The sequence below is a fragment of the Malaclemys terrapin genome, chromosome 4 (genome assembly GCF_027887155.1).
Source record: "Malaclemys terrapin pileata isolate rMalTer1 chromosome 4, rMalTer1.hap1, whole genome shotgun sequence".
In the NCBI taxonomy this organism is placed as follows: Eukaryota; Metazoa; Chordata; order Testudines; family Emydidae; genus Malaclemys; species Malaclemys terrapin.
Window position 1 is genome coordinate 48225154 of NC_071508.1, and position 15995 is coordinate 48241148.

The 15995-nt window shown below is 40.7% G+C and overlaps 1 protein-coding gene across 1 annotated transcript in view; it reads left to right on the forward strand.

Moving 5' to 3' along the window:
- Positions 1-15995, forward strand: part of IGSF22 (immunoglobulin superfamily member 22) — a 198022-nt gene that overhangs the window by 42879 nt on the left and 139148 nt on the right. Inside the window, 1 exon segment of the mRNA XM_054025882.1 lies at positions 1975-2105. Within this exon segment, the coding sequence (XP_053881857.1) occupies positions 2096-2105 (10 nt within the window). The 5' untranslated portion in view covers positions 1975-2095.

Genomic DNA, 15995 nt, shown 5'->3' on the forward strand with positions numbered 1-15995 from the left:
GGCCTGAGTTGAAGCTCCCAACTCAGATCTTAAAATATAAATTTGTACTAATACAGTGCACTGGGTGAAGGTAGTTCTGCTTCTGTGAAGTACTCTAAATATGCTTTTTAGTATTTGGCTGTCACTATGCTTGAGTCTTGCAATTCCTTAATAATCAGTTCTCTGTGACTTATCCTCAGAGGCTTCTAATACTACGATAGAAAGTAGGCTGAATTCTTGTCTAACTTGGAGCCTGACCCTGCAAACACTTATGCACACGAATAACTTTTCTCCTATGTGTAGTTAGAACTACTCACATGAGTATAGTTAAGTACATACAGAAGAGTTTGAAGACGTTGTGCTCCTGTTTTTTAAAATCACTGGCTGCCTTTAAAATTCTGTTCTGGTTTTAAGAGTCTTCTCATACTTACAGGCACATAACAATAGCAGCTTGGCAGATCTTTCTGATTTCCTGTTACTGTGGGAATGTCTACTCAGGAAAAGCTGTGTATGGGCTAGCCTACCTGAGCTAGCCCCGGTCCAGCAAGCATGGATAACAACAGCAGTGAAAACAGAGCAGGGTGGGCGTCAGAGCAGGCTACTGAGCCAAATCCATACCCAGGGTCCATGCTGGGCTTGTACTATCCGCACTGAAGCCCATGCTGCACTGTCATCACAGCTGTTGTTACCTGTGCATATTCCACATGTGGGTACGCATGTGTTCCATACACTTGAGACCAGAGATTTCTAGCACATAGTGTCTGTTGGTCTGCTCCTGCTCAGTTGTTGCTCTCATGCTTCGAGCCAAGGGTATACGGGCAGGCGCCTCTACAGTCTCTTCTTACTGATGCCTGGAATCCTCTGTGTCCAAAAGTATCTTTGCACTGTCTTCATATCTTTAAATATAATTGTATATAGTTTCTAGTGTTTTTAGTCTTCTGATTAGTGAGTGAACTGGGAGTACTCATGGCCAACCCGCCATGAGTACATCACATTGCATAAGGAGAAGGTTTTCCTTTGCCTCCACTCAAAATTCATCCCTAAGGTAATTTCTGAGTTTCACGTAGATCAATCTATTTATTTAATGATATTCTTCCCTTAACCTCATGCTTCCAATGAGGACAGGAAACATCACCCTCTGGACGTCAGATGAGCGTTAGCGTTATACCTGCAAAAAACTAAACCAATTAGGAAAATGCCTACAATATTTGTTGCTATAGCAGAGCAATTGCAGCACAAGCGTGATCTGCTCAGAGGCTCTCTAAGTGGATCTCCAGCTATATCACTTTTTGTTATCAGTTGGCGTGTCTGCTTTTCCCAGATGTGCTGAGGGCACGTTCCAGTAGAGTACAGGCAACTTCATTAGCCTTACTTCAAGAAGTTCCTATATTGGAGCTCCAGCCAGACCTTCACCAAGCATTATGCCTTAGCCCAGGCCTCTTCTGCAGATGCAGCTGTTGGGACAGCAGCATTGCATAGACCTATACCAACTGCGCCTCACACCCCTCTCCTGTTTGAATACTCTTTACTAGTTACCCACATGTGGAACACACACAGGGACCAGAATTCAAAGAAGAAATGGAGGTTACTTACTTGTAACCAGAGGGTCTTGGAGATGTGTGGTCCCTAACTGTATTCTACTACCTACCTTTGTTCCCATCTCTTTTGGATCCTCTCTGATTCATGGTAAGAGGAGGAACTGGTGAGCCTTTGGTCAATACTACACCTTACACCCTCGCTTTGAAGCATGAGGGGAACAACTGTACAGGTGTGGAGCAACAGACTCTACTTGCTCGAAAACTCTGGTTTCAGGCACATGGGGTGCATGCATATCCACATGTGGAATACAGATAGGGACTACACATCTTAAAGAACCTCCAGTTACAGGTCTGTACATTCCATTTATCATCCCATAATATTTCTTTTCATTCCTGATAATGTAATAAATCCCCACTTATGCCTGAAAGACTTAGACTTTAATTTTTTTCCTTTTAGGATTCTAGAGTGTAAACCTCATAAGGACATAAACCATCAGCTCAGAGGACCGTGTGCCAATCAGACGAGTCCTGGAGGAGATTTTGCAAGGGTTTACCATGTGACTAAGGGTACTCACTGCATGTCAGATGGTAAGTACAGAAGTTAATGGTTCATTGCATCACAATGACACTACAATACTGGAGGGAAAAATTTTTCGACAATCTTTTTGAGAATTTGTCCTAATTTTACTGTGGAATAAAGGGGACAGGTAGACAGGAAAGGGAAGAAAATGAATGCAGGTTGTACACGTCTTCCAAAGCCCAGTTAACACAGACAGAGCCCTTGTTGCTTTTTTTCCAGTAAAGGACAATATTCATTAACAGATCATCAATCCATGACTGGTTCCACATTTCAGGAAGTGTCTGTTCATCTTTCATATTAATGCTGGGATTTTCAAAGGCGCATAAGGGATTTAGGCACCCAGATCCCATTGAAATTGGATGGGATCTGGATGTCTAATACTCTGCGCCTCCTTTGAAAATCCCAGCCTAAATGAACTTCTGGGCATCCAGTGGGTTTTTAGACTGTTTGTCTTACTTGTTAATGATACTGTGCTGAACAGTTATTAAATGACTTAGGACCCAGTCGTTTAGGTGTTTGGCATTCTCAAGTGGTGTTGGAGTCAATGGGAGCTGAGGGTGCTCAGTGCCTCATCAGAAGTGCTTAGCACCTTGCAGGATGAGAGCCCATTGAAGTCAGTGGGCTTTGACTCAGGCCCTTAGTGTAGTAAATCTTCTTCTTTTTTTTTTTTTTTAAGTATTAAATAGAAGGTTGATTTTATTTGCTGGAAATCTGATATATTTGCCTTCCTGTTGCATCATAAATATGCTTTTATACTTCATTTAATCAGCTTTTTAATAGTACTCTGTAGGCCAGGGATTGGCAACGTTCGGCACGCGGCTCACCAGGGAAGCCGCGGCCAGCACATCCTTCGGTCCGCGCCGCTTCCCGCCGTCCCCATTGGCCCGGGACGGTGAACCGCGGCGAGTGGGGGCCGCGATCGGCCGAACCTGCCGCGTCAGCAGGTAAATAAACTGGCCCGGCCCGCTAGGGTGCTTACCCTGGCAAGCCGCGTGCCGAACGTTGCCGACCCCTGCTGTAGGTAGAGCTACCTTGTATTCAGTAATCCAGGGCTGTTTTTATGGTACAAAAGTACTTTCAACCTATGTGAATATGCAATCTGAACGCAACTCCATGTTGAAAATGAAGCTTGTGGAAAAGGGGTTGATGAAATACTATACTGGAAAATGTTTGGCGGGAAAAATAATTCCCCTTACGAGAGCAAGCTGGTTAGGTAAGTGGGATTATTCCACCCACATTCTGCTTATCTCATTTCAGAAGTGATTTTTTGCAGGAGGTGCTGACCTCTCTTTTTTTTACATAAGAATCCTGAGCAAGAAGAAGATCATTTCTCATGCAGATATGTCTGATCGGTCCTCACATTCTCTGCTGAGAACTGGGATCAGGTGACAGTTTGGCCAGTTGAAGATCAATGTATTCAGTGTTCATCTGAGGGCAGGAAGGAAGTATCTCATAATGTCAATTCACGTCACCATACCAAGGCCTGCGCTTTGCAGCCTTTGTGCAGTAAAGACCTGATCCAAAGCCTTTTGAAGCCAATGGAAGTCTAGGCACTAAAACCGCACATTATTACTGTTCAACATTTATATTGTGGTAGCACCTTGAAGCGTCAAATAGGTGGAGGCCCCATTGTGCTAGGCCCCATACAAATGTATAGTAAATGGCAGTCACTGCTTTAAAGAACTTGCAGTCTAAATGTTGGCATCTTTGTTAGTTTTGCCTGAGTAAGGTTGTAGAGTTTGGTGTTGTATGTTCTAAACATCCTTAGATTATTTTGTGTTAATTTCAAAGAGTGGCATACACAGTTCTGCTCACTACTCAACTCCTGTAACAGACAAAATAATACTTAAAAAGCACTGTGTAAATTCATGTCTGGTTAACTACACTGAAATCAATTGAATTGCACCAGGGATGAGTTTGGACCATTGCCTATACAAAAATCACATATTTAAAAATAAATATTACTGCTTTCCTGTATTACTTATAATACCTTAGATTATTAAAACAAAAAGATTTTTAAAAAATCAAATATACAGTCCTTTCAGCCATTTATGATGTATGGTTACTTTTTTTGTATTTTTCTTAGCTTGGACTATAAAATGAAACTGGCCCGTTTCATTTTTACGTTCCAGTCAGTTTCACTTTCTGCTTTTTATGCACCAGCATAATGTTGCGGGTTTGGGGCTCATAAAACTGCATAAGGAATAGTTAAATGAAAATAAGTCTTAATTTCATGAAAACACTTCTGTTTATATGAGACTTTGTTTCCCCCTCCATTTTTACTTAACATAATTTAATTTTTGATCCTGAACTAAGAAGAGAAGTGCCCCATATTTGGATTCTGTTTGTCCTAATTAATTTTTCTACTCACTGTGGACCAGATTGTGACCCATTACTCCCATTAGTGATCACACAGATAGTCCTGTTGACCTTAGTGGAATTTCTTGGATGAGTAACAGCATATAGTGAGTAAGGGTTTGTCAACCTGGCCCTATGTGCTTACACTATTTCTGTTTCAGAAATAAAATATAGCAAAACACACTTTGGAAAGAATGCTTGCAGTTTGGGGGAGCAAAGAGGAAGGAAGAAATATCATTTTTATTACTCTGTAGTTTGATGAATACAAATACAGGGACTGTTCATTTAAAAATGAGCTTTCATTACATGGACATTCCATGATTTCATTATGGCAATTGTAAACAAGAGTCAGCATTTGTAATGAATGTGCCATTCAAAAAGACAGGTTCATGCTTGTGAAATGTATTTGCATAGTAACGTATCAGTGGAGTTTGGCTAACCATATGTTTGCATATGGAAGTCAAATAGAACCATGGAAAAATCTACTTTTTCACCATGAAGAAGAAAATCAACCTGTTTTAATGCAAGATTTGCACTTCGTCGTCGTCGTTGTCTTCTTTTTTTTTTTTTTTTTTTTTTTTTTTTTTGTAAAAACCTGTTATGAAGGAGCAGCATCCATAGCATACTGTGTAATACTAGTGGAGGTTCTAATGAGAACAAAAATGAGCATCGGGACTCGAAAGGAGTAACTCCTGTTGGCAAGCTTAATATTTGTAGCATGAGGATGACACACCAACAGTGAGCATTCTGCATTTGTCAAGATTTTGAAGCAGAAGTGGTGGCACAGTGGTTAGTGCATGAATCTTAGGCTCCTGTGTGGGAATGAGAGCCTCCCCTGTGGTATATTGGTGAAAAGAGTTGGAGAGATTATGAAGTACTCCCTCCTTTCTATGCACAGCCCCTTTCAGAGAACAGTAAATGATAAGGGAATTGACTCGGTTTTCTTCTCTTTCTTTATCCCAGGCATTAATCAGTTTATATCTAGTTTTCTTGCCATAAAACTATTTATTCTTCAGGGGCCTGATCCTTGGCTATTGTAGACTGGCATAGTTCCATTGATGCCAATTTAGGAACAGATCCCATATGTGTTCTTATTGTTTATCCAACCCTTAATTAGTGGCAAATAAGAATTACACTTAAATATTGTCTTTGTTTGATGTCTAACATCATCATACCATACATACCAGGGATAGTGCTACCGGCTGTGATTTCCAAAGGAGACTAATGGCACTGGGTGCCAACTCCCATTAAAATTCAATGGAAGTTGGGCACCTAACTCCTTTAGACACCATTGAAAATGCCAACCACAGTGTTCTGCAGTGAATTGGATTAATTTTACTGATAAACCATCCAGGTTTCTTTTTTCCCCTTTAATAATAGTTTTCTTTTAGATCACAGTGAAGAGACTCCAGCTCTTCACATCACGCCACTGAGAAGGAGACCAATGGTTAGACAATTTCAGCAAACCTTCTAGAGTTACTATAATAATTCCTTTAGAAAAAAGGGGCAAACTTGGTTTGTTCTGTGCAATGCTGGCATTTTACTGACAATGGTGCCTTTGCACTTTCGGATTCCAAGCTGCACTAAGAACTTGCTGCTGTGCGCGAAGGCGAACAGCAACTAACAGTTTCTGTATTTGAATCCTCCCTATATACCTATTGAAGATGGTCCTTTTCTTTCCTGCAGGTGCTTCCTACCCTGCCTCTATCTCTTATTTCCCATCGCAACAGTGGAACCATTAACATTTTTTGCTGTGTATTTTACAAGCTTATCCAAACTGATTAAAAGATCAAGTGGTCTCTTGTTTGTTTGATAACGCTGTCTTGTGTCTATGGGAGAGGGGTTATGGCACGGTGGCTGCTATAATGAACTGACATGGAAGGCTGATGAGCAGCACATTGGGTTTATATGTTCACATTCACTGATTGCACCAGTTATTCATTTTGTTTTCATTCTTTGTACATAAACTGAAGAAAATCAATAGTACAATTAAAGATACATGAAGAGGTCAAACCTTATCCTAAAAATGGAATTGAGGCAAACATGCTTGCTTATCAGGGAACTTTTTAAATGTTAGCAGAAGTAGGCAGTGAATTTAGAAGCCTGATCTTGCAGTCATGTCTCAGGCAAAACTCTCATTGGTGCCAGTAAAGACTGAAGGATCTATGTTCAAAAATAAAACAAAACAAAAAACCCAACAATATTTGACAGCCTCTCAGGGAAAGGCTGCAAAGATGTAGCAAAATAATCTTTTCTGTTGTGCATCCAGGCTGCCACAGCTCCCCAGAAATTCTTCAGGGGCCAGCTCATCTAAGTTTCTCTCACCATTCATAGGGCACCCTTGACACTGTCTCCTGGCTCTTCACGGGTCTCCCAGTGCAAAGCTTTATCTTCAGAAAGGTCAGTCATAAAGATAAAAGATATCCAGGACACAGCACAAGCAAGACATTGTGGTACACCATGTGGTGGCATATCTAGTGAAAACTTTTTCACTAGGAGGGTGCTGAAGCACTGGAAGGGTTACCTAGGGAGGTGGTGGAATCTCCTTCCTTAGAGGTTTTTAAGGTCGGGCTTGACAAAGCCCTGGCTGGGATGATTTAGTTGGGGATTAGGTCCTGCTTTGAGCAGGGGGTTGGACTAGATGGCCACCTAAGGTCCCTTCCAACCCTGATATTCCATGATTGGGCCCAGATGTGTCACTTCTTTAACAGCACCATGCTCCATCTATGTGGGAATGTGGTAGAATTTGTATCATCCCCAATTCTGGGTGGCTTACATGTACATAAGAGTTGATATTGTGCAATGAGAGCCTTGTCCCTTTCTTGTAAGTGACGTTAATAAAGGCTCCATGCCTAGCAACGGCAACACAGAGTACATATTCTGCATGAATATCCCCCATTTGTAGATATTCCGCTGAAGAAAATGAAAACATATAGCAAATAAATATTTCAAAAGTGCCAGAGTGACTTAGAAGCCTTTGTTCCATTTTCAAAAGAGACAGGCATGTAGGAGTAGAGCTGGGTGAATAACTGATTTTTCTTTTGGTGGTTGAACCGAAAAATCTGAATTTTTTTTGTTTTTTTCGGATGGACCTAAAATGACAATTTGGGGTTTTTTTTGTGAAATGAAAAACGGGGGGGAAAAATTGATTTTGGTCCAAATGAAACATTTTGTTTCATTTTGGGCTTTTTTTTTTTTTTACCCTTTTTCTATTTGTTTTTAAATTACATATACTAGGTTTGGCAGAATTAAGTTTTAACTTTTTTATAATTTCCATGTATATCAGTGTTTATTTTTATTAATTTAAATTTTCACAGTTGCGGGAAATTATGGGATGGTCAAATAGAGGGAAGGTCAGATAATAATTCATTAAAGGCTGTAAAAGTTCAGATTTAAAAAGTTTAACCATTTAAAATACAAATTGTCAACATCACGTCAAAATATACAATGTAAAGGTCCTTAAATCAAATTCTAAGAAGTTCTCAAGCAGCATTTTTCTTATTTTGCCTATCCGGAAATTTTGATAATTATCAATGGAAATATCTTTTTTGGTTTGTGTGTGGACAGTGAAATTAACCCTTACAGACATTTACAGATGAAAAACAAATCTTTCCAAGCCCAAATATAGCTAATTTTAGAAACAAAATCTCATTTCAAAATGAAAAGTCGAAATTTTCATTTTGAAAATGTTGAAATGAAACATTTTTTACTTTTTCAGAATTTTGTTTTTTTCCAATTTTATTTGGCTGAAACTATTCACTGAATTTGATCCAAATTCACAAATAGCTTTGTTTGACTGAAACATGCATTTTTCGGTGAATATACTATTTGCTGGGGGAAAAAATTGCCCAGTTCTACTTAGGCATCTGTGTCATGTTGACTTCAGTGTTACTTAGGGCTTCTAAGTGCCTAAGTCACTTTTGAAAATTGAACATATGGCCAGGTTCTCAAAAGCATTTGGGCACCTAAAGATTCAGGCATGCACCTAGTGGAATTTTCAGAAGCACCTAAGCAATGTAGGAGCTTATATCCCATTAGCCCTTAGTCTCCAAAGTCATTTAGGGGCTTTGGAAAATTTTACCCAACATCTTTTACTTCCATTGGTGCATGCAGGGAAAAAAGGGGAAATTGAGTCCATTATCTTTAATGCAAATTGTCCGTGTGAAGCATACAAGCATTGAATGGAGAATAACACTGCCCTATCTAGTTCTTGCTATACAAGGGGTTAACTCCAGTTTCCCTGAATAAGTGTTCAGGTGAAGGGCTGCCAGAGACATAGGAGATGGAGGCAGGGCTTCTTACTGAAGCTCTGAGATCAGGGTTGATGCAGGAAAGTTCTTGTTTGCTGGGCTTCTGGCTGATGTTTGCTTTGTGTGATATGAGATATTGCCTGTTGCTGTGTTTAGTTTCTGCTCTGGTTGTACCTCCTCTCTATGCTTGTCTTCTATAATGTCTTTTTTTCTTTTTTCTATTATTTTCCCCTCTCTTCCTTCCCTTCCTCTGCTTGGTATCACTAAGCTTATCCTCCTTTCCTCATTCCTCCTTTTTTCCCTGAGCCTCTCCATCTTCTCTTGTCTTTTTCCTCTGTCTCATCTTTTTCTTTTGCTTCTATGTTTGTTGCTATAGTCACTTTTTCCTAACACATGCCCTGTTCTTTCTCTTTTATCAGATCACATCATTTTTGTAGTGCCCGGTTTAGTGAAAGCATAACAATGACCACCAAACTTTAGCAGAAGGAACATTGTAGACTTTGAATAAGTAGCGAGTGGACTGTCTTTCAGGCATGCAGCTGCACACACTAAAAGACCTGATCCAAAGCCCATCGAAAATAATGGGCAGACCCCCATTGACTTCACTGGGTATTAGACCAGGCACTAAAATGTAGCATACCTAATTTGTGTGCGTATTCATCACTGTTATGTATTTAATTGACTGGCAAACTGGTTAATTACATGCCGAAACTAAGAACACAACTGCGTACCAAACTAGACTTAAAAATATATTAGTCATTTTTAAGACTAGGGTCTTGTCTACATGGGACAGTTGCACCAATTTAACTTAAATCATTTTTAAACCAAGTTAGTTAAAGTGGTGCAAAGCCCTGGTTGGAGTCTCTTATTCTCATTTTGGAGTGGTTTATTTCAGTTTAGCTTAAATCTATTCTTAAGCAATTTAAGCTAAATTGCAATGAGCCTGCTTTAAACCAAATAAGAGTGTCTACTCAGACTTTTGCACCGGTTTAACTATTAGTTTCAAATCACCCCTTTAGTTAGACCGGTGCATTTTCCTCATGTTGACAAGGCCTAAGCCCAGAGAAATGTAATCTCGCTTCACTTTTCTCACAGATCGACAGCTCGTGATTTCATGTTTTCCCTCTTGAGATCTCAGCACCTTACAGCGTAGGGAAGGATAAAATCTCAATGGGAAGATACATTAATAAAAATTGTATTGAGAGGAGGGTGGGAGGGGAAGGCCTCCCCAAGAACGAGAGGTTTTAATGATGGAACATTTTCCTCACTGTATCACAGCTGTAGAAGAAGAGGAGGAGGAGGAAGCCAGAGACTGCTCTATCTTTGTGCAGATTCTTATCTCCGTCCTCCCACTCAGTGATCGGTGACTATTGCTAATTGGGATCTGCTACATACATTCATGGGGAAGAAGCTGATCAAAAATATCAGTCAGCGGTGGGAGGCCAGAATGTGTCTAGTTCTGCACAAGCTAGGAAGTGGGTGAAAGGAGCCTTCCCCACTTACAGCAGAGGCCAGTCACAATCTGGAGAGGGAGTGCAGGCACTGAGTCTGCCTAGTGCCATCAGTGGTGCTAAGCTGCCTGAAAGGGGCAGGGTAGAGCCATCTGTCCCAGAGGAGCTGACAGGGTATGGAGGGGAATACATACACCACATTCACTCCCTGGCTGACAGACTGCCGGCTGCAGCATGCACTCTTTGGGAGCTCCTCCTGTAGCACAAAGATAGAGCAGTCTCCTCCTTTGAGCCACAGTGTTTACCCAAGTAAGGCAAGACATGTAACTGAGAGGAAGAACAGGTGGAGAAATCTGCCTGGGTGCACCCTTCCCAGGATGGATAAGATTCTGACTGAGCGGTCAACCAGGCATGTAAGCCACCCAAAATTCCCATGGCTCTCGAGAGAGAATGTGACCCTGATACTGGACTAGAAGAACCTCGAAAAGACAGAGTGGGGAAGTCGGTAAATGCTACAGAATCTGATTCTGTGTACCACTTTGTTTCAGTCTTTGTCAAGTGCTGCACACAGGAAATGTGATATTTTAGGAAAAAATTATCAAAATTCCTAAGAAACCTTGCAGCCACCATTAAGGGTTTCATACTTTTATTTTCTGCAGTCAGGAAGTGGCAGCTTCATTTTATGAAGGACTCCATGAAACCTCTGCAGTCACATTTGCATATGTAGAAATAGACAAGCTTATCTATTGTGCCTTGTGTTTGTTCCATGGCATATTCTATTCTAGTCAAGTTCTGCTATCATGCCACTCAGTGTAGTATCTAAACCTCTCTATACCGTATTCTGTCCTATTCACGTTTTTGTATTACACTCCTCACCGTGGTATTTGAGTGCCGGTGAGCAGTATCCTACTCTGTGCAGGTTCTTGACGGTGCCCACCACTGTGGTATGTCCTATATAGTGTATTCTATTCAGGTTCTTGCCCCATACCCCTCACCATATTATCTGAGTGCCTGTATACTGTACTCTATTGTATTCAAATTTCTACATGCTGCAACTCTTGCTGTGCTAGCCAAGTGCCTGGGTACTGAATTCTATTCTGTTCAGATTCTTATATATCTCCACAATATGCAAGTGACTATCTAGTGTCCCAAATTGTTTTAATTTATTTTCAACTCAGATTTTTAGCAGCAGAGAATTTATTATTTTAAAAAATAGCAATTGCACCTGGAAGTGAATGACCAAGATGATTTTTATTTTGTCCTGACAATAGAGGCTACACATCATTGGCAATTGCCATTATTGAGTTCTTTAAGTGAGAACAAACAGAATGCCCCCCTCCAACACACACGTGCGTGCCTCTTTTTATAACATATTTATTCATTAAACATATGTTTCTTTTTGAAAGACGAAAGCTATTAGCACTTTAAAATAGAACCCTTTTTTCATTGCTTTTCATAGAATCAGTGCCACAGTGTTATGGAAAAAAACCCAATAACATGCCAAATTTAATTAACTAACTAAATATTCTATTAAAGCTCTTTTCTGCTCCATCAGTTTTGACAATAGGTATATAAATACAGTATGTTGATGACTGACCTTCAAACTAGTGTTTTTGCTTTGTTAAGTCTATGCTGTGGTTTGAATACCATTGTCCCGTTTGCACAAAAAAGCCTCTTACCTACGGAAGCTGGATGGATGGCTAGATGGGTCAGATGAGGGGGACCAAATCCTGACATTCTTACTCAAGCAAAATATCCTCTGATGTCAGTTGGAATTTTGACTAGGTGAGGATGGAGGTGTCAAGCTTGCAGGAGGCTGGTAAGTCCTGCAAGGTGCTGGATACCATCAAATCCCAGTGGTTACTCTGGGAGTTGACGGTTATTATAGTAAGCTCTTCAGGGCAGGGATTGTCTCGGTATGGGTATGTTTCAAGCTGGGGGGTGTGATTTCCAGCTTGAGGAGACATATTCACACTAGCTCTCATCAAGCTAGTGCACTGCCGCAGCTATAGTCTCTTTTGAGCACGCTGGCTCAATGAGAGCTAACATAAGTATGTCTCTCTGAGCTGGGAATCACATATCCATTGTTATGTGTTTATATGGTGCTGTAGAAATGGTTACTTTTGTATCTCCCTCCTGAACTTCTCTATGCTTTCCGTGGTGATCTGGAGGATCTAGGCCTAGGTTCTCTCTTCATGATGTTAAAGATTCTATGGCACTTCCATAAGAGCTGGGGTTTGCTCAAAAGTCATTGGTGAAGTTCCCTTATCCCATGCTGGTTCTGTGTGCCCTTTGGTTGCCACCCCTCTAATCCAGAGGCCACTGCATTTTAGTGGTGCTACATGTATGTAGTTTGTAAGGCCTGCTGGGGTCTGTTGAGGTGAAAGGCAGTGCTTTTAAGACAATGTTATATTTGCCTTAAGCAAAAGGACTTGGTATTTCCCTGATTCATCTCACTTTTCCTGCTTCTGTCTGTCCGAAACAGGCCATGGCACTTTTACTTTGACAAGAAATAAACAGTGGATCTTTATTGTTCATTTCTCTCACAGGGTGACTGGCCCTTGAAAGGGAAATAGGTTCAGCCCCACCTGTGGGATACTTAGCTTACCTCCTCAGGTGGCGAAAATGAGCAAAATCACATAACAGGCGTGCCATGTAGCTAAATCAGAGTGAGGATAAAAGAAGCTTGTGAAGAGTGATGGGGGAAAGAAAGACTCCGCATAGGAAGCAGTGGGAGTTGCTGATAGATAAAGAGTAGTGAGTGGTTCAAGGAGCCAGGGAATGGCATGGGGCTGAGAAGAGAGACTCTGAGGAAGAAGGTAGCTGTGATCAGCTTGTTTTGTGCTTATTTTGGAGTTTTCTTTTTGTAACTTAGTCAAACGGCCCAGTAATTGTAGCAGGTGACTGCAGCAACCAAACCAGACTGGGAGGTTGGGCGATCCAGAGTGTAGGAGGAGAAACGGAGGTAGTGGTTAGCACAAAGCCAGACCAGGTAGGCAGTGCTGTTACAATTTCCATTATGATGTCACTAACACCAGTGATCCTACCTTTGCTGCAAAGGGCCCACCCAATCAGCTGAGCTCCTCAGCCAGTGGGAACTGAGGGCACTCAGGAAAAATTGGTCTAGAGCTTTCAGGACTGGGCCTCAACTAAAGAAGAATGTCTAGGGTGGGGGTGGGTTGTCTGAAACTTCTATTTAAGCACCAAGGTGAAGGATGGGATTTTCAAAACCAGCCAGTATTGGCCTAACTCTGCTCTTATTGAAGTCAACTGTAAAGTTCCCACTGGGAGTAGGAGTAGGGTGATGTAACTGCCTCAAATGTCTGTCCATGCAAATGGAGCATTCTGGATGGAATGACAGGAATAGTTGTACTGGTGAGAGGTATAATTGAAAGATGTCCTAGTTCCCACTGATATAAAACTGTCACCTGGACAAAGCAAGTAACAGCCCACCAACACACTAGCAACATGTCAAGATAGCAGATGAGTTACATATGCTTAAAAATATAATACACTTTAAATAATGCAAAAACTTCACAGGGAATGACTGTAGTGGTGTTTTGATGTGGGAGCAATGTGCTAGGACAGTCATGTACATGTAAGTTTGTGATCTGCTGTGTTTGGTATGAGATGAAATGTTGAAATCAGGTGCTCTTGAAAATAAATTACTTAATCAAGGAGGCCTGAGGAAAACAAAGGCACTTATCAGCAGTCCCAGTCATGCACTAAGAAGGTAAAACTGAGTTGATAGGCTTTTATGGCCATCTCTCTATGAATCTATCTGTCCAGGTGCTTATTCTGGTGTCTACCACTGTAGTAGCAGAGCATTGCTTCCTGAGTTGTATGAGCAGTTCAAGGACAATACTTCATTTCTAAATTCTCAGGAAGAAGAGAAACATTCATTCTTTGGACAATGCCCTGGGGGCTTACATCTTACAGATGATTTTAAGGATTGGTTCCCATAACCTGCCTTGCTCATGAAAGAATATCTTTGGAGTTAAGGTAATTTTTGATGGTGACTCACTAGTGCTTCCCTAGGCGGCCTCAGGGAGGTAAGAAGGCATTTAGTAAGCCAGTTTATACCCCAACGAAATATCATCAAAAGGTCTATTTTCTCAGCAAGGCGAGACTGGCCCATCACACATGTGCATTAAGGTGCAAAACCCACTACTTCCCAACAGCAGAAAGCTGCTTTCAAGCCTATTGACCAGTAGGCAAATAAATCACTAGGAAGTTAGAAATAGATGCAATTTATCCAGTATCACTGCTTAAATGGAGAGTTTATTTTTTATAAAACACTTTCTTTTCATCAAGCAAAATCACAATAGTAGCACAAATACAAAATACACTTAAATTGCAGTCTTTAATTTGCGTGAATGGGCTAGTGTATTACAAAAGTTTGGTTTTTTATTCCACACTTTTGATTACATTAAATATATCCTTAAATGTGTGTCTGCCAAAAGGATAAAGGTATAAATAATATTTTATTTTGGGCTATCCTTGTCTAAGAGTAGGACTTGGCCCTGTGCATCTAAATCTACATCTGTATTGTTGATAAATCTCAGTAACATTATTTTGTCTCCATGAAGCTGATTTGTGGACAGTCAAAGCTATAGCTCTTTATTTTAGCTATAGAATTATAAAGCTTTTCTGTGTGTTTCCATTTTCAGAATTAAAGAGAGAGGTTGCTAGCTGGGACTGGTGTGGGAAAAGCAACACAGCTGAAAGCCATTTATTGTCTGTTAACAAAGCTCAGCACACCCACAAATTGCTTCTATGTATTCCAAAATCTTCACTGAAAAAAAACAGGGTAACAAAGAGAGATGTATTTTTTTTTTAATTAGACTGTAGTTAATTGTTGGTCAATAATCAGAAGAACTCTTTGTGAGCTGTTGAACAGAAAAGGAAGGAAGGTCCTTGTGCAAAGACAAAAGAAGCTTTGAACAGAGCTCTGATTGAAAGATGGCAAATGCTAATTATGTGTGGGTGTGATCAGAGTTAATATTCACTGCCTCTGCCCACCAAGGGTCTACATTCGCTTTTTTTAAGAGCTGTAATTTGACACATTTAATATTTTTATTTTAATTTTTTAAAGCAAAACTAACTTAAGAGGCTCCAGCTGTTAGAAATATCATATGCTCTAATCTGATATGGTTTCCAAGGGGAAAAAAACAGGACAGCCCTTAGCAACATGTCCTGGGTTTAAGCCTGTAAATATTAACAGATCCTATTAAGACTAAATCTCTTGCTTACAGGATTTGAATAATCAAATTACGTTTTATATATGCACACATGGGGCTTGATTCTGTTCTGCTTAGTCTGGTATAAATCAGGAGTGACTCCAGTGAGAACAATGGAGTCATAACAGTGGACCACCAGCGTGGGAGGAGAATCAGACCCACAGTATATGATGTAATGGCTAGTCTATCACTGCTGTTTTCTGACTGGGTTTTACTGCTGCTGCTCTTACCATTAGTATCAGCTAGTGGAGTTTCTCCTTTTGCCTCAAGTGGGAGAAGCCTATATTTTTGGAGCAAAAAGCCTGATGAGGGCCTGACTCTTCTCTCACACAAGTATAGCCCCCTCACTTGTGGAATTACTCCTGATTTACAGTGGTGTAAGCCAGGCTCAGTACTTCACACAGATTGCTGTCTGTGAGCAGTGTAGCTGCAGACCATGCTGTCTGTACAGCATGCATAATGATCATGAATTTGTTACAGATGGGCAACCTGGTGGGCTGATTTAAATAATTTACTTTGATACTAAATGGGCTATGGATATTAACTACTATGAACGCCATGTGGGTGGGAGCACTCGGGTAATTTGTGAGGGGGAGTGG